Source organism: Oscarella lobularis, chromosome 4, assembly GCF_947507565.1.
Source record: "Oscarella lobularis chromosome 4, ooOscLobu1.1, whole genome shotgun sequence".
Taxonomy (NCBI): domain Eukaryota; kingdom Metazoa; phylum Porifera; class Homoscleromorpha; order Homosclerophorida; family Oscarellidae; genus Oscarella; species Oscarella lobularis.
In genome coordinates this window covers 2,401,005-2,421,284 of record NC_089178.1, presented here as the reverse complement: position 1 = coordinate 2,421,284, position 20,280 = coordinate 2,401,005, and the positions used below count along the sequence as shown (strand labels likewise).

The 20,280-nt window shown below is 46.8% G+C and overlaps 7 protein-coding genes and 1 long non-coding RNA gene across 9 annotated transcripts; 2 read left to right on the top strand and 6 right to left on the bottom strand.

Moving 5' to 3' along the window:
* Positions 1–117: 117 nt before the first annotated feature.
* Positions 118–2,910, bottom strand: LOC136185742 (uncharacterized). 2 transcript variants are annotated; one of them, XM_065972925.1, is made up of 15 exons: positions 2,782–2,910; positions 2,604–2,714; positions 2,373–2,549; positions 2,169–2,306; positions 1,955–2,066; positions 1,832–1,902; positions 1,736–1,770; positions 1,577–1,691; positions 1,499–1,521; positions 1,349–1,442; positions 1,275–1,297; positions 1,118–1,211; positions 754–1,062; positions 643–699; positions 118–585 (listed from the first exon to the last, which is right to left on the bottom strand). In XM_065972925.1, the coding sequence occupies exons 2-15, from the start codon at positions 2,665–2,667 to the stop codon at positions 230–232; spliced, it is 1,668 nt and encodes a 555-aa protein (XP_065828997.1). In that variant the 5' UTR covers positions 2,668–2,714; positions 2,782–2,910; the 3' UTR covers positions 118–229. The 2 variants fall into 2 exon arrangements, with proteins under 2 accessions (XP_065828997.1, XP_065828996.1); XM_065972924.1 differs by having other exon boundaries at positions 2,604–2,876.
* A 60-nt stretch (positions 2,911–2,970) lies between these two features.
* Positions 2,971–5,646, bottom strand: LOC136185739 (uncharacterized). Its single transcript, XM_065972922.1, has 14 exons — positions 5,525–5,646; positions 5,302–5,466; positions 5,080–5,241; positions 4,900–5,011; positions 4,775–4,845; positions 4,687–4,721; positions 4,522–4,633; positions 4,448–4,470; positions 4,308–4,398; positions 4,231–4,253; positions 4,092–4,179; positions 3,733–4,035; positions 3,611–3,679; positions 2,971–3,547 (listed from the first exon to the last, which is right to left on the bottom strand). The coding sequence occupies exons 1-14, from the start codon at positions 5,595–5,597 to the stop codon at positions 3,135–3,137; spliced, it is 1,740 nt and encodes a 579-aa protein (XP_065828994.1). The 5' UTR covers positions 5,598–5,646; the 3' UTR covers positions 2,971–3,134.
* A 182-nt stretch (positions 5,647–5,828) lies between these two features.
* On the top strand, positions 5,829–8,777 carry LOC136185755 (uncharacterized). The gene is made up of 2 exons (XR_010669605.1): positions 5,829–7,187; positions 7,246–8,777. It is a non-coding gene; the product is annotated as an uncharacterized lncRNA (long non-coding RNA).
* Positions 5,868–8,658, bottom strand: LOC136185743 (uncharacterized). Its single transcript, XM_065972926.1, has 14 exons — positions 8,264–8,658; positions 8,003–8,185; positions 7,814–7,951; positions 7,642–7,756; positions 7,516–7,586; positions 7,418–7,452; positions 7,255–7,366; positions 7,173–7,195; positions 7,030–7,123; positions 6,955–6,977; positions 6,812–6,905; positions 6,455–6,760; positions 6,340–6,396; positions 5,868–6,286 (listed from the first exon to the last, which is right to left on the bottom strand). Exons 1-14 carry the CDS (start codon positions 8,343–8,345, stop codon positions 5,973–5,975), a joined length of 1,647 nt encoding a protein of 548 aa, XP_065828998.1. The 5' UTR covers positions 8,346–8,658; the 3' UTR covers positions 5,868–5,972.
* Positions 8,778–11,051: 2,274 nt separating the features above from the next.
* On the top strand, positions 11,052–12,859 carry LOC136185653 (coiled-coil domain-containing protein 6-like). Its single transcript, XM_065972822.1, has one exon. It carries the CDS (start codon positions 11,195–11,197, stop codon positions 12,602–12,604), a length of 1,410 nt encoding a protein of 469 aa, XP_065828894.1. The 5' UTR covers positions 11,052–11,194; the 3' UTR covers positions 12,605–12,859.
* LOC136185648 (uncharacterized) lies at positions 12,725–16,788 on the bottom strand. The gene is made up of 23 exons (XM_065972818.1): positions 16,605–16,788; positions 16,509–16,554; positions 16,355–16,459; positions 16,248–16,306; positions 15,760–16,180; positions 15,644–15,709; positions 15,512–15,583; positions 15,296–15,456; positions 15,139–15,222; positions 14,784–15,088; positions 14,676–14,725; positions 14,451–14,618; positions 14,325–14,386; positions 14,219–14,262; positions 14,041–14,166; positions 13,920–13,985; positions 13,782–13,868; positions 13,648–13,731; positions 13,527–13,599; positions 13,365–13,479; positions 13,195–13,314; positions 13,077–13,145; positions 12,725–13,025 (listed from the first exon to the last, which is right to left on the bottom strand). The coding sequence occupies exons 1-23, from the start codon at positions 16,748–16,750 to the stop codon at positions 12,834–12,836; spliced, it is 2,721 nt and encodes a 906-aa protein (XP_065828890.1). The 5' UTR covers positions 16,751–16,788; the 3' UTR covers positions 12,725–12,833.
* Positions 16,788–18,297, bottom strand: LOC136185658 (ras-related protein Rab-14). The gene is made up of 9 exons (XM_065972827.1): positions 18,112–18,297; positions 17,997–18,050; positions 17,825–17,939; positions 17,634–17,763; positions 17,515–17,556; positions 17,419–17,464; positions 17,324–17,354; positions 17,201–17,269; positions 16,788–17,137 (listed from the first exon to the last, which is right to left on the bottom strand). Exons 1-9 carry the CDS (start codon positions 18,161–18,163, stop codon positions 17,032–17,034), a joined length of 645 nt encoding a protein of 214 aa, XP_065828899.1. The 5' UTR covers positions 18,164–18,297; the 3' UTR covers positions 16,788–17,031.
* A 27-nt stretch (positions 18,298–18,324) lies between these two features.
* LOC136185655 (dnaJ homolog subfamily A member 1-like) lies at positions 18,325–20,273 on the bottom strand. The gene is made up of 12 exons (XM_065972824.1): positions 20,177–20,273; positions 20,014–20,126; positions 19,759–19,962; positions 19,608–19,703; positions 19,419–19,551; positions 19,303–19,364; positions 19,088–19,246; positions 18,928–19,033; positions 18,790–18,872; positions 18,637–18,738; positions 18,539–18,580; positions 18,325–18,479 (listed from the first exon to the last, which is right to left on the bottom strand). The coding sequence occupies exons 1-12, from the start codon at positions 20,199–20,201 to the stop codon at positions 18,432–18,434; spliced, it is 1,173 nt and encodes a 390-aa protein (XP_065828896.1). The 5' UTR covers positions 20,202–20,273; the 3' UTR covers positions 18,325–18,431.
* Positions 20,274–20,280: the final 7 nt, after the last annotated feature.

Genomic DNA, 20,280 nt, shown 5'->3' with positions numbered 1-20,280 from the left:
AAAAACGAAAGGGAGACCGAGTCGTTTCGACAGAAAGAAAAGCGAAAACGAGAACGCGGTCAATCGTCGCGCGGAAAAAACTACGTCGAAGAAGAGAAACGCGTTCTTAAACAATCGTACACTGCCGGAGCCGGTCTGGGCTTTGACTGACTTGATTAGCTGTTAGTAATTAAATAAGGAATCAGCAGTTAATTTGGGGATAAATAAAGGAGGGGGCAGTTTTTTGGTATTAGCACGCGAGTTTCCACGTGTTCTCGTTGTCGTTGTCAGCTGCCGCCGCCGCGTTGTTCATGCTAGGACGAGCTTCATTCCATTTTTGGATTACTCCTTCGGGGAAGAGGGTCAGTTCGCCGGTTGTTTGATTGAGCTTGGCGCCGATGATGTAACGGCGTCCCCGCTTCATTTTCTGGCATTTGCAGAGAGGAACTTTGCCTTTGACTGATATGATCTGGCTTGCGGCAATTTGAAACTGCGGTGATGCTGCATTGTGAAATATGCGAGACACGTTCAGTTTGTACTCCGTCCAATAGTTGTGCTCGCGAGCTCTTTCGTTGCTTAAAATCCCAGCAACACGAACAAGAACAACTAAAACGAGCAACTCAGTTGTGACCTATTGTTTCATTGCAGACATTGTTTTTTTACCAATGTCCATTCTACATAATGCTGTACTTAGATCTTGGTAAACACAAGGGGGACAACCTGTTGTTGGTTCATCTCATCAGTATATAATATGACATGCCTTTTACTTCTTACTTTTATGTACCACAAGTTGAATTGTAAATTGGTTCTTTCCCAAATAATTTTGCGCTGAACACGTATAATGTCCCGCATTGGCCCCAGTCAGATTCCTTATGTCCAATCGATTAATCCATTCTCCACTTGAACCAATGGGTTCTCTAATCTGCTGGCCCTTTGCAGCAACACCGTTCTCATACGTCCACGTGAACGCGTCCAATTTAGGATGTGCATAAACTCGGCAAGAAATGGCAATACTGTCACCAGCAACGGTTTCATAGTAATTCGCTATCTTAGAAACAAAACGTGGCTTTCCTGCTTTCAGATCTAATATATTACCCAATTAACGCCACTTTTTATATCCACTTCAAACCTACTAGACCTGTTATGCAAGCAGCTTTTTGTATGCAGGCTCCATGGAGACATAAACTTCCATTTACTGCATAGCACTGCTGTCCTGGATTGCAGGGATTCAACTACGGAATTTTACGGTTACTCAAGAGCGTCTTCCATCTGTTTATCTATTGTTGACAAGTTACCTTACATGGATCGTAGTTAACATCTAAAGGAATGAGTCAATAATACAGACTTTCTTCTTTCTAATTTTGTGTACCAATTTCACAATTGGAGATGGCTGCACAAGGAGGAGAGGCGCACAAACGTGTCAGACTATTCTTGCACTTCCATCCCAAAGCACATTTTCGTTTCTAAACAGAATACATAAAATGCCTATTCCCATTGTCTTTGATTCAATTCCCCTTACATTGCATGGATCATAATCGGGATCTGAGAAACAAAGGTTATTCTTCTCTAAGGTAGAAAGCAGCGTAGACTCTCATACCAAGCACGCAAAACAATTTATTCAGCTTCCCTGGGGGTTGAAAACGAGTGCACCACCCGTTTCGACAGAGACGTGCAGTTTGTGTGCAAACAAACCCCGGGCGACATTGTACAGCCTACATTCATTGTAATAAAAGAAAAGACGTGCAGGTGCTAAAACCTTGCAGGGATCTCTCGCATACTCATCTGGTAGACCTATGAATTAGTACATTATTTGCTCTAATTTTAGGATAGCCCATCCTCCTTCTATCTATACCTTCACGACATGAATCTGAAGTGGTATACTGGAGCGGATTTGGATTGCATCCTCTTTTAGAGTAACAGCACCTGTGAAGATAAAAATTCAGTGTAAGGGCGGTCCTAACGACGAAATTCGTACCTCTTCGAATCACAATCGCTTTTATACTCGCAAAACGTCTGCTTACGAGAGGAACAAACGTGCCTCGGATGATATTGACTGAGAACAGGAATGGGACATTTTTCCTTGGCGACTAAAGGATCACAAAAAAACATGCACACACCTGCAGTTTGCAGAGCAGAGTATGTATGTATATGCAACGTTCGCGTGCAGTGGGCACTACGTATTCCTTTACCGACTCTTAGGTGCGTCAGTTGAGCTTCGCAGTCGGCCGCCGTATCGAAATCTTGCTCGTTCGCGCATCCTTTGACCCACGAGCATTGGCACTCGCGATCGGACAATTTCTCGCATCCAAAGTAGAACTTTCCGCATTCTACGAAAGACGAGAGCGCGTTTCCTAATCGGGGTCCTCCCGCGGAAGTGTTTTCACGGCGCGTACGGTCGGGGCACCCGCTTTGCACGAGAGCGGCGACGCAAACCGAACGATTCGTGCGCGGCGGCGACACGTTCGTCGTGCACGTCTCGACGACGCGGCATTGGCACGTACAATCGTCGACGTTCGGCTGGCAGACGGTCACGTTCCGTAAACAGAGTCGATCACGCACCTCATAGTTAGCTACGCGAAAAGAGATAGAGAAAAGAGAAGGGATATCGCGGAGGAGACGCGTACCTCCGTCTTTCACTTGCAGGGCTAGGAGTGCTAAGGGAACGACTAGAAAGGATCGGAGTCTCATCGACCCGCGTAGACTTTTCTTGTGCCGTCTGCTTTCGGTAATGGGACCTATATAGCGAGGATGCGACGGTCTAATTGGCTTTTCACAACGTTTGCATGCTGGCAAGCTGGACACCTGGCACCGCGCCCGAGGAAGTTCTCACCGATCTACGTACACTGTCAGTACGAGATGCGGTGCTTATGAAAACAATCTGGTGGTCGCCAAAACCCTGCCCTAGCCGAGAGCGGCGGAACTGAATTGGACAAACGAGACTAAGAACTAGTTCGAAGCCCGTCTGCGAAAATGAGGCGGAAGCTGTTCAACTGAGATGGCGACACCTTTTTTGGCACGAGCGATCACACGCTTCGAATAGTTGGCATGGGTACAAAACCGCAAATTAGCGAGAGGAGGTTAGCCCGGAAAAACAGGAATCTAACCGGTTAGGGAGGTCGTGCGCGGTTCGGTTCGTTTATACATATGATTATTTATTATTTCTTTTTAGGGGTCGACCTCGTCGGAAGGTCTACGCTCTCGGCGCTGACACGTCTGGCTCGACTCCAGCTGCACTTGGCTCCGTCGTTTCGAAGAATTTTCAACTGGCGAGCGCTGCTCCACTGAATAACGATTCCATTGGGGAAAACGTCATATTTCCCGTCTTCTGGACTTGAATTGACGTCGAGTCCGAGCAAATAATGACGATCAATTTCCATTCTCTGACAGGGACACCCAGCTGCCACTTTTGCTTCAATCACTTGACCAATTCTGAGCGAATCTAGACCATCCAGTGCCATCACAGTGCGACTCGTAGTTTGGACGTAAATTCGAGACACGTTGACTCGATAGACATCCCAAAAGCCTGCATGAGTGCGGGCTGTACGGTTAAACACTCTTCCCTGAACGGCTAAAAAAGAATGTCAAAATCATTTGGTACCAAGTCCATTGGGTCTTTAAGTAAAGCACTCACCTATCGGGTCTCCACATAAACTGTCTTCGACTCTTTCATCAGTCATATCAACAGCACAAAGACCGCATCCTAATTGATTAATTAAACATTCTTTCTTTGCCTTTCGGTTGCTAGAAGCTTGCCTTGGTACACGATTAATTCCGTGGTTTGGCTGCTACTTCCGATGGGGTTCGTCGCTTTGCAGAGGTAACTTCCAGCCGTGCTTATAGTGACGTTTTGAATTTGCAGTCGCGTCTCGTTTTTCGTCAAGGTAAGCTTGACGTTTTCGTCTGTCGACGCAACTAGAACACTGTCGTGGAACCATTCAAATGCTGTCAGTGGAGGAATGGCCTCGGCTTTGCAGACGAACTCGACGCTTTCTCCGACGAGCGCCTCGTGACGTGGAGGGAGAATCGTTATAATAGATGGCGATTTTGCATTTGGATCTAGAGAGAAAGGGCCCCATTAGTATTGCAGCCTCAAGTGCAGTTGTTCCCTTTACCTTTTTCGCACAGCGCTTCCTTGATGCAGGACTCCGTTTCTCCACACTTTCGAGTTGAACACAGGTAGCCAGAATCACAAGGATTTTCCTGTAATACAATCGTTGAAAAAATGCATCTCTATCCAGTCCTTATTGTCACCTCGCATGGATTGAACTCCGGGTCTAAAGATAAAGAACGTTACACATACGTACGTAGACTTGGCAGTGAATGCATACCGGGTACGCAGACAGAGGCAACTGCACAAGGAGGATCGATGCACCTTGCTCGTGCAGCTTTACACATCATTCCACGCGAGCAACGACGATGCTAAAATTTCCTTTTACTCATGTACACCCTATTATCTCAATGGCGTTACTTTGCACGGATCGTATGACAAATCTGTGAACAGATGAGTGTAATTATTGAACCAAGAAAATCACGCGTCCTCACCAATAACGCAATAGGCTGTGATGTTGTGTAGTGGATTGAACGTCGAGCAATCTTCTCCTCGGCAAAGGCTGCGGTTAGCGACGCAGCGGAATCCTTCTTTGCATGTGATTCCCTAGTGCACGGGCTTTAGACGAATATCGTTCAACGTGACTATAAAAATATTACATTGCAGGGATTTTCGAGCAAGTCTCTTGGAAAAGCTAAACAAGCCAACTGAAATAATCTGAAAGAGCAACAGGGTGCATAAACGTACGAAGGTGACATTTTTCTGTAGTTGCCCACAGGAAGGGATTAGGATTGCAACCGTAGTCGGAAAAACAGCACCTACGTCATCAGGGTCATGCACCAATTCTCACAATTGTCATTGGATATTTTTACTTTGATCTGTCACACACAGATCCGATCTCGCAGAAATTTTTCCACGTTTGGGAGCACCGATGCTTGGGATGTAGCTGGCTTGCAGCAGCTGTCTTGGGACACGGTTTAGACGCTGCAACACCAAGAAAAATATACGATTAGGTCACTCACGCCGATTCTAAACTGAAACAGTTTTCTTACCGTATTGAAGATAGAGCGGAAGATCTGCTTCGCACTGCGCTAGCGTGTCATATTGCTGTTCATTGATGCAACTTTTTTTCCATCTGCATTCACACTGAGGATAGGAGCCACCGGGAAACTTAACAATGTATCGAGAGCAGCCAAAATAGAGCTTTCCACAATCTGAAAATAGGAAAGTTTAGCTAAATCGGCGACTTTGACAAGTCCCATGCGCTCACGTACAGTTGGGAAACAAGCGGGGAAGGTCCTGTTGACATTCGGCTAAGCTGTTATAGGGAGGAGCGAAAGCAACACGGGGACACATTTCCAATATCTTGCACGTGCACCGACGATTTTTTGCATAGCAAAACGTAATGTTCTGTAAGCACCAATCAAAACGAGGAATTGCTACGAAGAGCATTCATTAGACGAGAGATAAGGAAAAGAGAGAGAGAGTCAAACGAACCAGCATCGGTGCCGGGAGAAAAGACGAGAGAAGTGCCAACAATGACGACTAGGGAACCGAATGCGAGCATCATTGTAGAATGAGGCGAGAGTGACTGGAAAAGCGAGTGGTCTCGCTCGCTTTTTACGAGCACGCTTTGGCATGCAACCAAATCACACAGGCGCTTAGGGAAGTCATACCGCAGCCCGGTCCGTTTGTTCATTATCATTACCCAATGGGGTTATCCCAGATGGGCGTAGGGAGGGTGTGACAAAGGGCGTGGGGAAGGCTGGTGCGTGCACATCCGCACCCGAAATTGCGCCAAATTCCGTCTCTGCTGCAATGCCAAACCACCAGCGTTGAATATTATTATCAGAGTCTTTATTGACCGTCTGGTCTGGTCGAACCCCACAAAAAAAAACACGGCAACAGACGATCGTTCTCTGCAAGGCCTCTACAGAATATCTATCTAATATTTGGGACAGATCAGGCGTCCTTTGTTCAATGCAAACCGTATGCGATGGCGGACTTCATTCCAAGGATAGATGGCGCCATTAGGAAACAATTCGAACTGCATTTCCGACGAGCGGCGTCGGCGATGAAGCCCGAAAAGATACTGACGACCGACGACGAGTTTCTGACACGTACACTCGATCGGACCGATCGTTTCGACGAGAATCGTCGCGTGCAGTGCGCTCGTCGAGCTGTGTAGCGTACGGGTCACGGATACGTTGTAGTTGTTGTCGACGTCATCGGAGACGTCATCTACACGTGCTTGGACAACTGCGCGAGAAAACTATTTTTTTGATATGATTCGAAACAGTCGCTTTTCTTACCAAGATCCAGTGAACAAAGATCTAAAACAGATATCGAGTCTCTGCAAGGGAGACACTCTGCACAGGTGGGTAATAAATAATTGAGTAATAAATAATTATGATCAGCAGAGGTTACCGTGCCAGGCAATTACTTCCGTACGAATTGACGCACTTCCAACGTAATTTTTCGCCGTACACGTATAATTGCCAGTGTGGTTTTTTGTGACGTGTGATATAACCAGGTGAGATTGCGACCTTTTGTCATTCACCATAGTGGGATTCACGGAAATTCCATCATCGCTTCCTACATCCCAATTCCACTCCAATGACGTAAGAGGCGGATGACCAACGGCCTCGCAGGTCAAAGTAACATTTTGGTTTACAAAAACGTCATAGGATATACTGAAGTTTGATAGAATTACTGGTTCGCTGGCCAGAGGATCTATAAAAACGTCAACACTAACTAACTAACGACCCCATCAGACTTTTCTACCTGAAAGGCATTCAGCACGTCTCGGGCATAGTGAACCTGCTTGGCATTGTCCAGGTTGACTTTCGCAAACTTCATCTGGATTACAAGGATTTGGCTAATAGATAAACTTGAACGTTGATTTGGGCTCAAAACGTAGCGTCTACCTTGCAAGGATCAAAATTGGGATCTGGAAAGCCAAAGATAAATGAGTCGATCAATCAAATAATAATTTTATTTACCAAGCACACATAATGCCTTTGCAGGGCAGGGAACGTTTCTGCAGTCTTGTTTCAACGACTTGACACAGGCTAGTCCTCGTCCGCAGTGATGACCCTAAAGAAAAACAAACTATATTGAATAAATTTCTCCTCTACTAACATACCTTGCAAGGATCATGGTTTGGGTCTGCATGTAATAAAAAAATGTCTTAGCTGGGAAAACTACAAGTTCTTTAGTTTATTTACCAATGACGCAAAACAATCTTCCAACTGCTTTATGGGGACGAAATTCAGAGCAAGGTTCTGTGCACAGCGATGCATCCTGCGTGCAAATGAAACCCGGTTTGCAGCTAATAGCCTAGTACAAAGACCGGGTGCCAATCAAATAAAAAAGTAAGGACGCCCTCACTTTGCATGGATTCCTAAGCAATTCAGTTGGCAAGGCTGCAATACAGAAAAAGGCCCCATTACATATAGAAAACAATGTCCGACAATGAACGGACTCACAGAGATGACATTTGTCTGTTGGCGCATATTTGAATGGATTCGGATTGCATCCTCCTCTGGAATAGCAACAACTAATGAATCAAATATCAATTAGAAGAAAACAAGAAAATAAAAGTATATATATACTATTTATTAAAGTGGCAATCCTTGTCATACTGACAGAAATTCTCCCACATCGAAGAGCACCGATGACTGTGCGAAAATTGGCTCGTCTCATGAGCAGACGGACACTTGGCAGTAGCTGAACGCCCAAACCATAATCATTGAAATAATTAATTATCCCAACCAACCAACCAACCCCATTGTAAATAGCGAAACAAAGTTAATAAGCACTCCGACAGAGTATTGAACTCTTGCTGATTGCCGCATCCAACTACTCTCGAACATTGACACTTTTGTCCTGAGCGCGTGCAGCCGAAGTGAGCCTTCCCACAATCTGGACAAAGCAACTCTAAATACGAGTGTCTTCCAACTCGAAAATTCTTACAACGAATGCATCGGCTATCGCGTTGCACGAGGCTCAGACACGACGCCATCGTCGGATACGGCGACGGATCGATTATTCCGCACGTTGTCACGTCTTTGCACTGACATCTGCATCCGAAACTGGACGAGATCGTCGGCACGCAGTACGTTATCGTTTTCTGGCAGCCGGTTTCGTTGAAGACGGCTGCATGCAACCGTTCGAAGCCGCGAAGTGGCACACGGTAAAGATAAATCGAGTCAAAGGGCATATCGATCTATTTACCTGCGTGCACGCGAGTGGTCAAATGCAAAAGAGCAGCGAGCGCGACATGACTGAGCGCCAAATGACTGAGTGCCGGCGGCATCGTCGTCGTTCTTCTTGGACTGCGTGCGTGTGCTGTGTGTGTGTTCGCAACGCTCGCAGCGCCTTTCAAATGACAAATCGTTGGCACGAGATCGCGCGCGGCACTTTATAAATCTTCGCGACTCGCAATTGGCACGATGTTCTGGCACGGTGCCCGTCGCTTCGAACTCATTTCGCTGTCATCGAGAGAAGCCAAATTATTGATTTCGAGCCAACTGGCGTTGGCAATCGATCGGAACCGTTTTCGCACGTCTCCGACGCGTCGCCGCCCATCCCGTTTATACAATTTATTTGCTCGGGAGGGCTCGACTGTCTGCAACCGGCACAAATAGGCGGCGGAATGCGACGGCGGTCGGACACTTCTATAGACGGGAACCCTAGCGCTATATTTGTGGCCGCCTGTGTTATCGCATCCAATTACGTTCGTTTTGGACTTCTGTCATGTGCAGGCGGTGGCTTGGTGCAGAGCCAAGTCATTTCCTCCCTTCCTTGCGTGTAGCGCACGTTAGCCAGGCTTTGCTTACTTTCAGCAGAGATAGAGAAGGAGAGGGATATGAAACTCCGGGTCACGTGATCTATTTAGCTGAGTAGAGGTCTGTTGCCCTTTTTACCCGGATGTGCTCGTAACGAAGGTGGCTATTTGTTTATCTGAGAGCTACGGTCTTCAAAAGCCTAGAAACCAGTGCGCTAGAGAAAATCTACCCAGCCCTACGTGTAACGAATCATAAAACCACGGAAGACGCGCCCGTTATATGCAGAGATTCACCTTATGATCCCATCGATCTTCGCTTTTCGTTTATTTTTATCATCAATATTTCTCTGCTACTTGCGAAGATGTAAGCAAAGCTTTCGAGGCATCACAACTATAATAGAGCTATAGCTAGAGTGGAAAATCGTACAACGTCGGAGTTAGGAAAAAAATTATTATCTCCTTCAGTAGAAGAAATATTGGATAAGATCAGGCACAAGTCTCTTCACAGTAAAATGATCTACGCGGGTAAAATAGTTGCGAACAAACTCGCCGAATGTTCTTGCTACAGGAGGGAGCAAAAGGTGACGTGGCGAAAACGCCTATTTTGCTGTTTATCAGCGGAACGGCAGATTCCAGCGTCGAGAGTTGAGCCTATGTCTATTCTCCGACCCTTGTGCTTTTGTTTGGGCCCATTTGCAAGAATATTGGCGGTCGCAAAAAAGCGCAGGAGGGAGCAAAAGTCCATTTCGCATAACGCGCGCGTCTACCGTCGTTTTATGCATCGTTACGCGTAGGACTGGGCAGGGTTTCTCTAGCGACACTTGTTTCCAGGCTTCCGAAAGGTCGTACCGAACATTTTCTCTCAAATGTAGTACAAATAGCCGCCTACGTTACGAGCACATCCGGGTAAAAAGGGCAACAGACCTCCACTCAGCTAAATAGATCACGTGACCCGGAGTTTCATATCCCTCTCCTTCTCTATCTCTGCTTTCAGGGGGGGTTTTGCACTAACGCGCGCTGCTACCCCGCCCAATTTTAAACTGCGTTTTTCTCCGCTGAAGTTCTTCTATCATCGTCTTCGAAGGGGTCAGAGAAGGCAATTTGATCATATAAAACGCCTTACTCAGTGTCGCGGGTTTTCCGTTCGTCTTCGCGATTTCGCTCCTTGCCGATTTCATCGTCCGTGAACAAGTTCTTTTTCTCCTCAATTCTTAAAGCAGCAGGCTAAACGTGTTCTTAGATTACTTAGCCTCATAGTTCGCGCGCGAACCAAAGCTTTGCAACTTGCAAAGTGGTAAAAATCGCCTCTTTCTAGGACATGGCCCGTTCGCGTATTAATTAATTACGTTATGCTGAGTTCTCGTCCTACAGCAGTTGTATACCGCATTTCGACTCCCTTTGAATGGCGCGCGAACGGCTTTGTACCTCATTTTGGCATATGGAATCGAGGGCATCTTTTGGACAAGAAAATACCGCCTACGCACACGAGAGCGGCATAACGTGCCTGCGATTTGTGCATATGTGTAATTAATTTAAAAATCGCTTACGAACATGAAAGAAAACCTACCGCTGCGTGATTTTCCCGTTGCGTTTTCAACGTCCTCCGAGACTTCCTGCCAGATAGACCTTCCTGAAACGTTCCTTGGCCAGTTGTCAGGAGATTTTTCACATACGATCGTCAGAAGATCGATGTCGTCCTTATCGGTCCAAGCCTTCCTGTCTGCAAAGAGACATTTCCGGGAAGGCGGGGCCACACCTTCCGGCTCATGGGCAGCTCAGCTTCATTGACGAGTGGCATCGCCAAAGGAGAATGCACTCGATTAACCTTCGAAGAAGGAGTTTGGCCTGTCGGAGACCATACGGCGGCGAGCTTGCGCTTCGATTGATCGCGATTCGGTAGTCCACTCATAGGTGCATAAAAGAGAGGAATTCGTCTAGGAGCGTTCCGAATTGGACTTGGTTCGCGGTAGATAATGACTAACTATACATTAACGTAGCTACTTTTGCATAAATAATAAGAGAAACGTGACGAAACGTTGACGAACCGAGACGATCACGCGGCGTATCCGAAAAGCGTATCTACGCCACGCATTGCGATAAAAGCTCGCCGAATAAATGAAAACCCTGTAGGAAGTACGTACTTAGAGCGAATAGGCGAAATATGCTAAAAATGGCGAGATACTGAAAAACTTCAAATGTGTAGCGCGCGTTAGTGCAAAACCCCCCCTGGCTTACTTTCGTGCCCTTTGCATGCATCCAATCGCAAGGACCTTATAATCGAATCGTGCACTCTTTCACTTGCACATTTGGCGACGATCAGTAATCGTTACGTCATCCTATAGCCTACTGCGCATGCGCTTTTCTTTGTGACGAAGAAAATGGCCGACGAAGGCAGCGGCGTTTCAATCGAATCGACGCCTACGAGCGATCGGAAAGCGCTCGCGCAGGATGGCTACGAATCGGACGCGATGTCGACGGCGAGCGGAGTCGTCGCGGAGGAGCAGGCGAGCTGCGTTCGTTGCCAAACGCTTCTCCAAGAGGTCGTCGTGCTTCGAACCGAAGTCGAAGTCCTCAAGCTGCGCTGCAAGAACCTTCGCGAGGAGAACAAACAGCTGCGTCAAGTCTCCGTCTCGATTCAAGCGCAAGCGGAGCAAGAAGAGGAATTCATATCGAACACGCTGATGAAAAAAATTCATTCGCTGAAAAAGGAGAAGGAGGCGTTGGCCGTCAATTACGAACAGGAGGAGGAGTTTCTCACGAACGACCTGACGCGCAAGCTCAATCAATTGAAGCAGGAAAAAGTCCAACTCGAACAGACACTCGAACAAGAGCAGGAATTCCAAGTGAATAAGCTCATGAAGAAAATCGAACGACTCGAAAACGAGACGCTCGCCAAACAGCACGCGCTCGAACAGCTCCGACGCGAGAAAGTCGACTTGGAGAACACGCTCGAACAGGAACAGGAGCTTCTCATGAATCGTCTCTGGAAGCGCATGGACAAATTGGAATCGGAGAAGCGCACGTTGGAGGAGAAACTCGGTCAGTTGACCACGCCCCCGCCTTCTCCTTTGCCCAATTTCGGCAACGGCGACGCGAAATCGGCGGCGTTGTCGGCGCGCGTCAAGGAACTTCAGGCCGAAGTGGGACTCCTAGTCAAACGGCTCAACGAGACGGAGGCGAAAAATAAGGAGAAGATGACCGCGCTCGAGATCGAGGAACGCGCCGCGCAGGAGGAAAATCTTCGTCTTCAGCGACGTCTTCTCTTGGAAATCGAACGACGAGAGGCGTTGAGTCGACAGTTGTCCGAGAGCGAGTCGAGTCTCGAAATGGAAGACGAACGCCATTTCAACGAGTTTGCCGCGGCAAATCGTTCGCGCAGCGCGAGCTTCAGTCACGAACTGCGAAGTGCGTCGTCGTCGAGTCTCGGACCGCCGCCGCCGTGCAGCAGCAGCGTCGGCGGCGGCGTCGCCTTGAATCGGACGTCCAGTCTCGGCAAAGCGGAAGGCACGGTGCCGCCGAAACCGGCTCCGTCGTCTCTCCAAATGTCGAGTCCCGCGCCTTATCTCGTCGCTCCCGCGCGCCGATCGGCGTCGCCGGCGTTCTTGTCGAGTCCAGCGCCGTTTGCGCCGCCGTCGCCGTTTGCCGGTCGGCATCACGCGTTTCAGGTGACGGCTGCTTCGCCGACGGTGCCGTCGCCGTCTTCCGCGTTTGTGAAGCCAAAGCCGGGCAAGATGGGACACGGTCCGACGCACGGCGGAAAGGTGATTAGGAAGCCGTCTCAGACGTAAGAAGAGGGAGCGAGATGAAGGAAGGTTGCTCCGATATTGACTCTTTGAGAAATCTGCGTTTTGGGTTTTGCTGATTTCTCTCGTTGAGTTGCTTGCTTCTTTTTCTTTTTGTTTCACACGTACACGTGCATCATCTGATTACAGAACAATAGGTAGTAGGTATAGAGCTGATTCTTGAATTAGGGGGCGGGTGGGCTGTTTAGCATTGAGAAGTAAAAACTAAAACTGATTACGGCTTGGGTTTGAGTCTCTTAACTTCGATCAGTCGTATGAGGCCCGAGCCAACGCAACAAAGTAGCAGATGAGCAGAGCGATCGTTTGGGCACATACGCACCCTATTCGTTGCAAAGTTGACGCCAGAAAGTGTGGTGATCCACGAAAATTTGTCCGTTGGAGGCGAGAGACAGCCACTGCGACTAAACTAGAGGAGACACTGGTTAGACTATTATCAAGAGACGATCCTGCTCCCTGCCTTCGTTGGAGCGTCTATAAAGAGAAGATCGTCTTCGTTTTTTTTATCCTTTTCGGCTCGATATAGCTCCTAAAGCATGGTGCATGTCATTTAATAAAATTAAAGAGGTCTTTCAAACCCAATATCCGTGACCCTTGAACGTCTTTGGAGTCGTCGCGATAGGCAAAATGGAAATGCCAACCGTACCATCTGCGCTGCTGAAAGCAACCGTATTGGTCCAGTCAGAATACGAAAGGCTCTAAGAAATAACATCAAAGGCGTTCTCCTCTCAAACAAGTCAGTACATACAAGGAAAGGAGCTGATCTTTGCGCAATGTACTGCTTTAGCGGATAGCAGGACGATTTCTCCGTCCCTCCTCGCTGACTTAGGTTGATCAAATTAATGCGATGTTGGAGCAACGTTCTATCCCATTATTTAAAACCCCACTCTCTAAGTTATTGAGCACATACGACACAGCCGACGTGTCACCAGCGCAGAGAAGACTATTCCAGTACGGGAGCCACTGAATATCGCACACATTACCTACAGCAATATTATAGATACTGCCATAAAGCGGCTCTATCTCTCTACCAGTTGAATTGCCAAAATCGTAAAGGGGACGACTAATGTCTCGCAGGTCCCAAAGCCGCACCGAAGCGTCTTTACCGTGAGCCGCTAAAAGCTCTCAAATTATGTAAGTAAGCTGGGGTTTAGAAGTTGAATACCCGTCACAATGATGTTGTTCTCTACAGGGCACCACTCCAAAGTGCAAACAGACGACGTATGAGCAAGAAAGTGTTGAATGGGATAGACTGTAACACAGCATGTTGTGTTGCAGCAGCAAATCTGTATACAATATGTACCTTGACTTTTTAGCGCGTCGCAGAGCCATTCAACGTTGGTTTCTACGTTCCACACGCCAACAGAGCCTGCATCAAGAAAAGATCTCTCCTAGACAAGAGTTACTATTGATTCATTTTGTACCGTCAGAAAAGCCGGCTGAAACTTTCGCGCAATCTCTTTTATTCCACGTTAGACACCAAGCTTGACCATGAACGGACGAAGACGATTCAGGTGCGAGAGACAGTGAAGGAATCACGCGAAATATTCCTACTTTACAATTAGAAAAAAAACCGAATTCATGTCACACGTAAAAACGTACTGTTTTCTCCATCGCGAGTTCCTAGGTTCACAGGATGTGGAATACTAATAAATCAGGCACTCTCTCAGTTAAAAACAGAATCAATTAGAAGCGAGAAAAAGGTCACCTTATTAGATGGATTTTACCCGTACTGCAAGCAACGGCTAGAATTCCTAAGCGACGCCAAAGCTAGTTCAGAAAACCGTGATCGGAGGCAATTTTTATTGCGATAACCAACCACACGTAGTAGTACCTCACAATGATTACTCTCCGATTGACATGCTGCCGAATTAGGGCACCATCGAATATCCCTCACGCGCCCCCAATTGTGAGCAATTCCAAATGAAAATTTCAATGATTCGCATCTTTTTGTGCTATCAAACTCCCACACTTGAATCAGTCCCGGACAGTCGTAGCGTGCCTCAATAAAAGATCACAGTTCGATGTGGCTGTGCAGTCTCGAGAAGTCTTTAGATACCTCATCGGATGCGCCGTTTGTGCTCAATGCAAAATATTCCGTTTGAGATCCTGATGAAAACGACCGTCTCTCTCACAATAAAACTATCAATTGGTTTCTCGTCATAACCTGATTGAGGACACCAGTCTGCTGTCCACGTCGGAACACCTGCGTTCGCCATGTGAGTCAGTTCTGCACCTTCAAAACTTATTGATTCGAACAAATCTAATTGAAACGAAGACGAGGAAGCCAGGCTTGGGCCTCCGCAGTCCTCTGCTTTCTCCTCCTCCTCCTCCTCCTCCTCCTCTTCCTCCTTCTTCTCCTCCTTCTCCTCCTCTTCCTGTTTCTTCTTCTTCTTCTTTTTATCCAAAAGCGGTCCTCTGTTGCAAGAAAAGGAGAGCCGTTTGCCGGGAGGAAGATAAGCGCTTTGCTCCCTATAGAAAGAACAAGGTCGAAAAGCAAACACGCGTGTTTGGAGACCAACTCTGCCGACAACGCGATCCAATTTTCCGACTTAGGCATCAAAGAAGTCAAAAACGATTCGCTATTTCCAAATATTTCTTCTCGGCTAGATAAAAATCATAGGATGAACGGTTTCGAGATCTCTGTCGTCCTCTTCTCTCTCTCTCTCTCCCTCTCACCTAGTCTTCGTCCAACCTCTGGCGCGCGTATCAGGACCTGTTAGCTTGAACTGCGCCTGTCGGTATCCTCTCGGATCTCCCCGACGATAGAGGCGTTTCATAGGACCTTTGAACAAGTCGAAGTCTACGGGACGATCGCCATCCAGTAAAATCTCCCTTTTCTATTAGCAACGACAAAAAAATCGTTGTGTGCATAAGAAATGATTTGCTTTTTACTCCGCATTTTTTATTGTGAGTCTCCAGCTTTCTTTCGTTGAGAAAAACGCCTTCGCAGGTAGGACATTCGTACTGCAAATACACCATATTCTAGTACGGTATGTTTTATATCTTGTGAGTTGATCAACTGACTTTTTTTCCGCATCGTACGTGGTGATAACCGAGACCTTCAAACGAGGTGAAAGAAGCTTTGCACCCCTACATACAGTTTTACATTGTACGAACTATTGCCATATTGTCCAACGTACCTCATTAAAACACGGCAACTTTTTCTTCTTCCTATTTTTTTGCTTCAAAACTATTTCCAATTGCTCTGGCGTGAAACCGTCTTTCCAATAATACTTCTTTCTAGGCGCTTTCGGTGACGAAGGAGTAAGATCGTGCGACTCGAGCGGCAAAAGCGACGCAGGCGAGTCCACATCCGAGGCAGGAGCAGAAGCAGGAATCGGCGAAGGAATATCAAACTCATCGTTCTCGTCGTCGCCATCGAGCGACGACGACGACTGAGGACTCGTCGCCGCTCCGTCGGCTGCCGGCGACGGGGCAAACGAACTTTCGCTATCCTGTTCGACGTCCGAATCAAGAGTTGACGTCGTCGTCGTCGCCTCGTCCAACTTCTTTTCCTCCTCCTTCGTCTCGTCGAAAATTTTCGTGAAGCGTTTTAGTGCCCTTCGGGTTAGAAACAACTCTCGTTTGCACTTCTATTAAACGACAATGTTTTTTTTTTTAAGTGTGCCTTCTTGCAGCTTTTCGACCGGGTCCACCGCTATCTTCTTCATCTTCTTCATCTTCTTCCTAACAACAAGATATCATATGAGCGCTTTGATTCTTTCTCCCTTTTACTTTCTGCTTCTTTTTCTCGACGTGCTTTGTTCGTAAGTGATAAGTTCGTCCCTGCGCCGAATAATAAATTTTTCCGCAATTGGGGCACGGAAACGTTTCTCTGTCCTAAAAAATGAGGTCAAACGTCGGTGCTGTGCCGAATCTCAAGCTTGACTGGATCAGAAATGATCTGCCTTCCGCGTCTTCCTTCATTCTGTTGCCTATAAGACACGTCTTTTCTCTCCTTCGCCCATCAGCTCGCGGCGCCTACTGTTTCTCTTGAGTTTGCTGCTGAGCGATTTCGGGAAGCGGCGGCGACGGACGCGAGGGAGCGTTATGCACCGCTACGGCCCGCAACAGGCTCGTGGCGTCGCGTACGAGCAAAGATCGCTTCCTTCCTCTTCGTTTCGTAGCCATTCACGTTCCCGGATGCGATGGTGTGTACGCAAAAGGCTAGAAAGACACAACAAAAGTACATTTTTTAGTTCAATATGTTCTCTACAACAACAAGCGGTTAAAATTGGCTGGATAACGTGCAGATGCACTGCTACTACAATAGAATAGTGTTACAACCCGAGAGTCTACCCACGCAAAGTTTTCCACCCACCCATCCAACAAACACATACTAAATGACTTGAGAAAAATATAAGAATTGATTCACAGCACAATCCCCTCCCCCACATCCCAATTTTCTAACTTCAGCAAGAGCATTTGTCTTTCTGAGCGGGCTGGTCATTTCTCAATTCTTGATGAGGATTCACCGGCTTGTGTTGAACGCCCGATTCCGCAGCATTGAGATCGAGACTGAGAAAACGACGGTCAGTACATACAGACAATAGATAATCTCTATTGATTTCTCTCCCCCACCTTCCGTCTTGAATGTTCTGATAGATCTTCTTGGCTGTCTCTAGAAAAGAATCTTCGACGTTTTCACCCCTTAGAGAGTACAGTAGACGTGACCACGTTAATAGTAAGAGTTCACGCGCTCACGTCTTGGCACTGGCTTCAAGGAACATTAGCCCTAAAACACAGGACAAGGTCGTTTCACTATCGACTCCAAGACTTTTCCTTCACATTGGGCATACCATTTTCATCAGCAAACTGCTTTGCCTCTTCGTAAGTAACGTCTCTCTACATAAACCAAATGAATGCAACCCCTAATCATTGCCAATTCAATAAACCTGAGCATCTAAATCCGATTTATTCCCAATCAAAAAGATCACCTAAGCAAGCAACATTCGTATCAGTCAGTGATAAGAGTAGGAGAAGGGGGGGAGAAATAACCGCTCTCCCCACTCACCGTATTAGGATTGGTCAGATTTCTTGCATCCGTTAGCCAACTACTCAAATGATTATAAGTACTCCGCCTTGTAATGTCATAGACCATGAGAGCCCCGGCTGCGCCGCGATAATAGCTCCTCGTAACGGCTCTGCAACAACGTCACGTGATACTTCCTGTACGCAAAAAATAGTTGGCATTTTTTCGCTCGCCTGAATCGTTCTTGGCCGGCTGTGTCCCAGATTTGAAGCTTGATTTTCTGTCCGGAAACTTCAATTATTCGAGTGCCGAATTCGACGCCGATCGTGTGCGGGCAATCGGCCATAACTAGCGAGAAAGAGAGGAAAAGCGAGCGAATGGCGCAGATATTTCGAGGTCCCGTACATTTCCTTTCGGTGAATTGGTGAAGAAGGCAAGATTTTCCGACGCCCATGTCGCCTTTCGAAGCACGATGGTTTGTTTTCTTAGTTTTCGGCGCGATCTCGACGCTCGATCTCACCTATTATGATGTATTTGAAAATGTACGAATAGTTGTACGGTCCCGTCGCCATGACGTCGTTCGAGCAGAAATATCGGTTTGGGAGATTCTTTGCAACGTGGAAATAAGGCGAGCGAGTGAAGGAGCGTGCGAGAAACGAAGGAGACGTCTTAGAGGAAGAGCACACCTCAAATCACAGAGTGAGCATGCTCGAGCGCAAGACCCGTATAGAAATGCCGAAAACAGGAAACTGTTAGAAATGACGAATAGCTAATGCATTAGTAGACTACACTACAGTAGACTACTTTCAAGTCGACACTTAATAATTACTAATAACCAGACTAGTGACTCTGGCATTGAACTCTACGCGGACCGTCATCTTGATGAGACTATTATCAAAGAACAACGCTTAGAAATCCCCTTCTCTATACATCACCAAGTCACATACCTGAGCTTTGATTTCTTCAATATCAATGTCCAGTAGGTCGTACTGCGCAGAGACATTGAAATGAAGAGAAGCGTCTCAAAAAAATTATTTGCTATTACCTCTTTGATATCGTCATCATGTAGCACTTCTCTGCGCTTAGGAAGAAGCGCTTCTAGTTTCTCCAGAGTTGGTCCAGGCATGAAAGACCGCGGAAACGACACCTAAGAGACAATTTCATTTATTTTCTAATGACATCAAATGCAAATGCAGACCTTGAACTGAATAATAAGCCGGCCTTTCGTAAAAGGATTCTTATAATGAGGCATGCCCTCATTCATGACAACCTTAATCACATCTGAATCAAGTGTTCATCATTTTATGGCATCTTTGTTGAGAAATGAACGATTTACTGTGCTTCGTAACTTCCCCTGGAAAGGTAGAGACACGCAAAACACGACCGTCCAAGTGTTTGATTTGTCTCTTGAAGCCACAAAGAGCCTCAGAAAGGTCAATATTCTAAAGTTTTATTGGTGACGACTGAGGAGGGGGAGGGGAGAGGGTTCCTTTTACCATTTCCATTATCAGATCCGATCCATTTCTTTTGAATCGTGGATGCTCTTCCTCATCGAGGACAAAGACAACGTCTCCAGTTTCTTTTCTCGGCTCCTGATCAGATTCTCCACTGAAAACCACTTTCTGTCCATCAGCCATTCCCTTCTCAATGTGAACCTTCAAAAACATTCAGTAGCTAACAATAGATTGAAATTGCGAGCCAATTTCCGCACCTCAAGTATCTTTTTGTCCCTTATCACTTTCCTGCCATCGCATTTTTGACACCGGTCTTTCTCTATTATTTAATAAGTATTATCTGGTGTATCGCCGATATTTTCACTGTTTGTACCAGAGAACACTTCACCAGATCCGCCACAACGACTACAGATCGTCTCCATCCGCTGCACAAAACCGGGGGCAATCTGACGGAGGCTATGTTCTACGCCTAACCCGCCACACCCAGCACACTTGCGCACTGTGCCCTTGGAGAAGAGAAGAGTCAAAATTGACCAGGCAACTAAAGAACCATCACTATTACCTCCTTTCCTCCGATTCCATTACATTGCGGACAAATCACTTTTTTGGTATTGGCTAATTTCCGTGTTTTTCCATTATAGAATTCCTCCAAAGTAACCTATATCCAATATCCAATAAAGAAGAATTCGTCTCTTTCTCCTCTTTCGACGTACACTCAACTGATGAACGATAGACTTGGTTTTATTGTCTCTATGACCTCGATGTCCCCCTCCAAAGAACATATCGAAAATATCCATTGCCGACGAGCCGCCGCCGCCGCCGCCGCCCTCTTTCAAGGCTTCCTCTCCGCCGCGATCGTAGATTTCTCGTTTATTTTTGTCCGATAGCACTTCGTAGGCCATTGAGATTTCCTTGAACTGCAACGACACCTTCGCCGTTGTTTTCTGTGCTATTTAAGATTTTCTTACTTTTTCAGATGCCTCTGGATCCGGATTCTTGTCTGGGTGATACTTGAGGGCGAGTTTTCGATACGATTTCTTCAATTCGGCTTCGGTCGCGTTGATACCGACGCCGAGAAGGTCTACATCGTTTATAAATGTGACAAAAGATTCAATTAAATACGCGACTCACCGTAGAATCTCGTCTCTTTCACCATCGCAAGCGATCTTTCTCGAAGGGACACGAGGACTTACGGAGACGCCTGCGTCTCTGCGCATGCACGGAAATGACGTAAA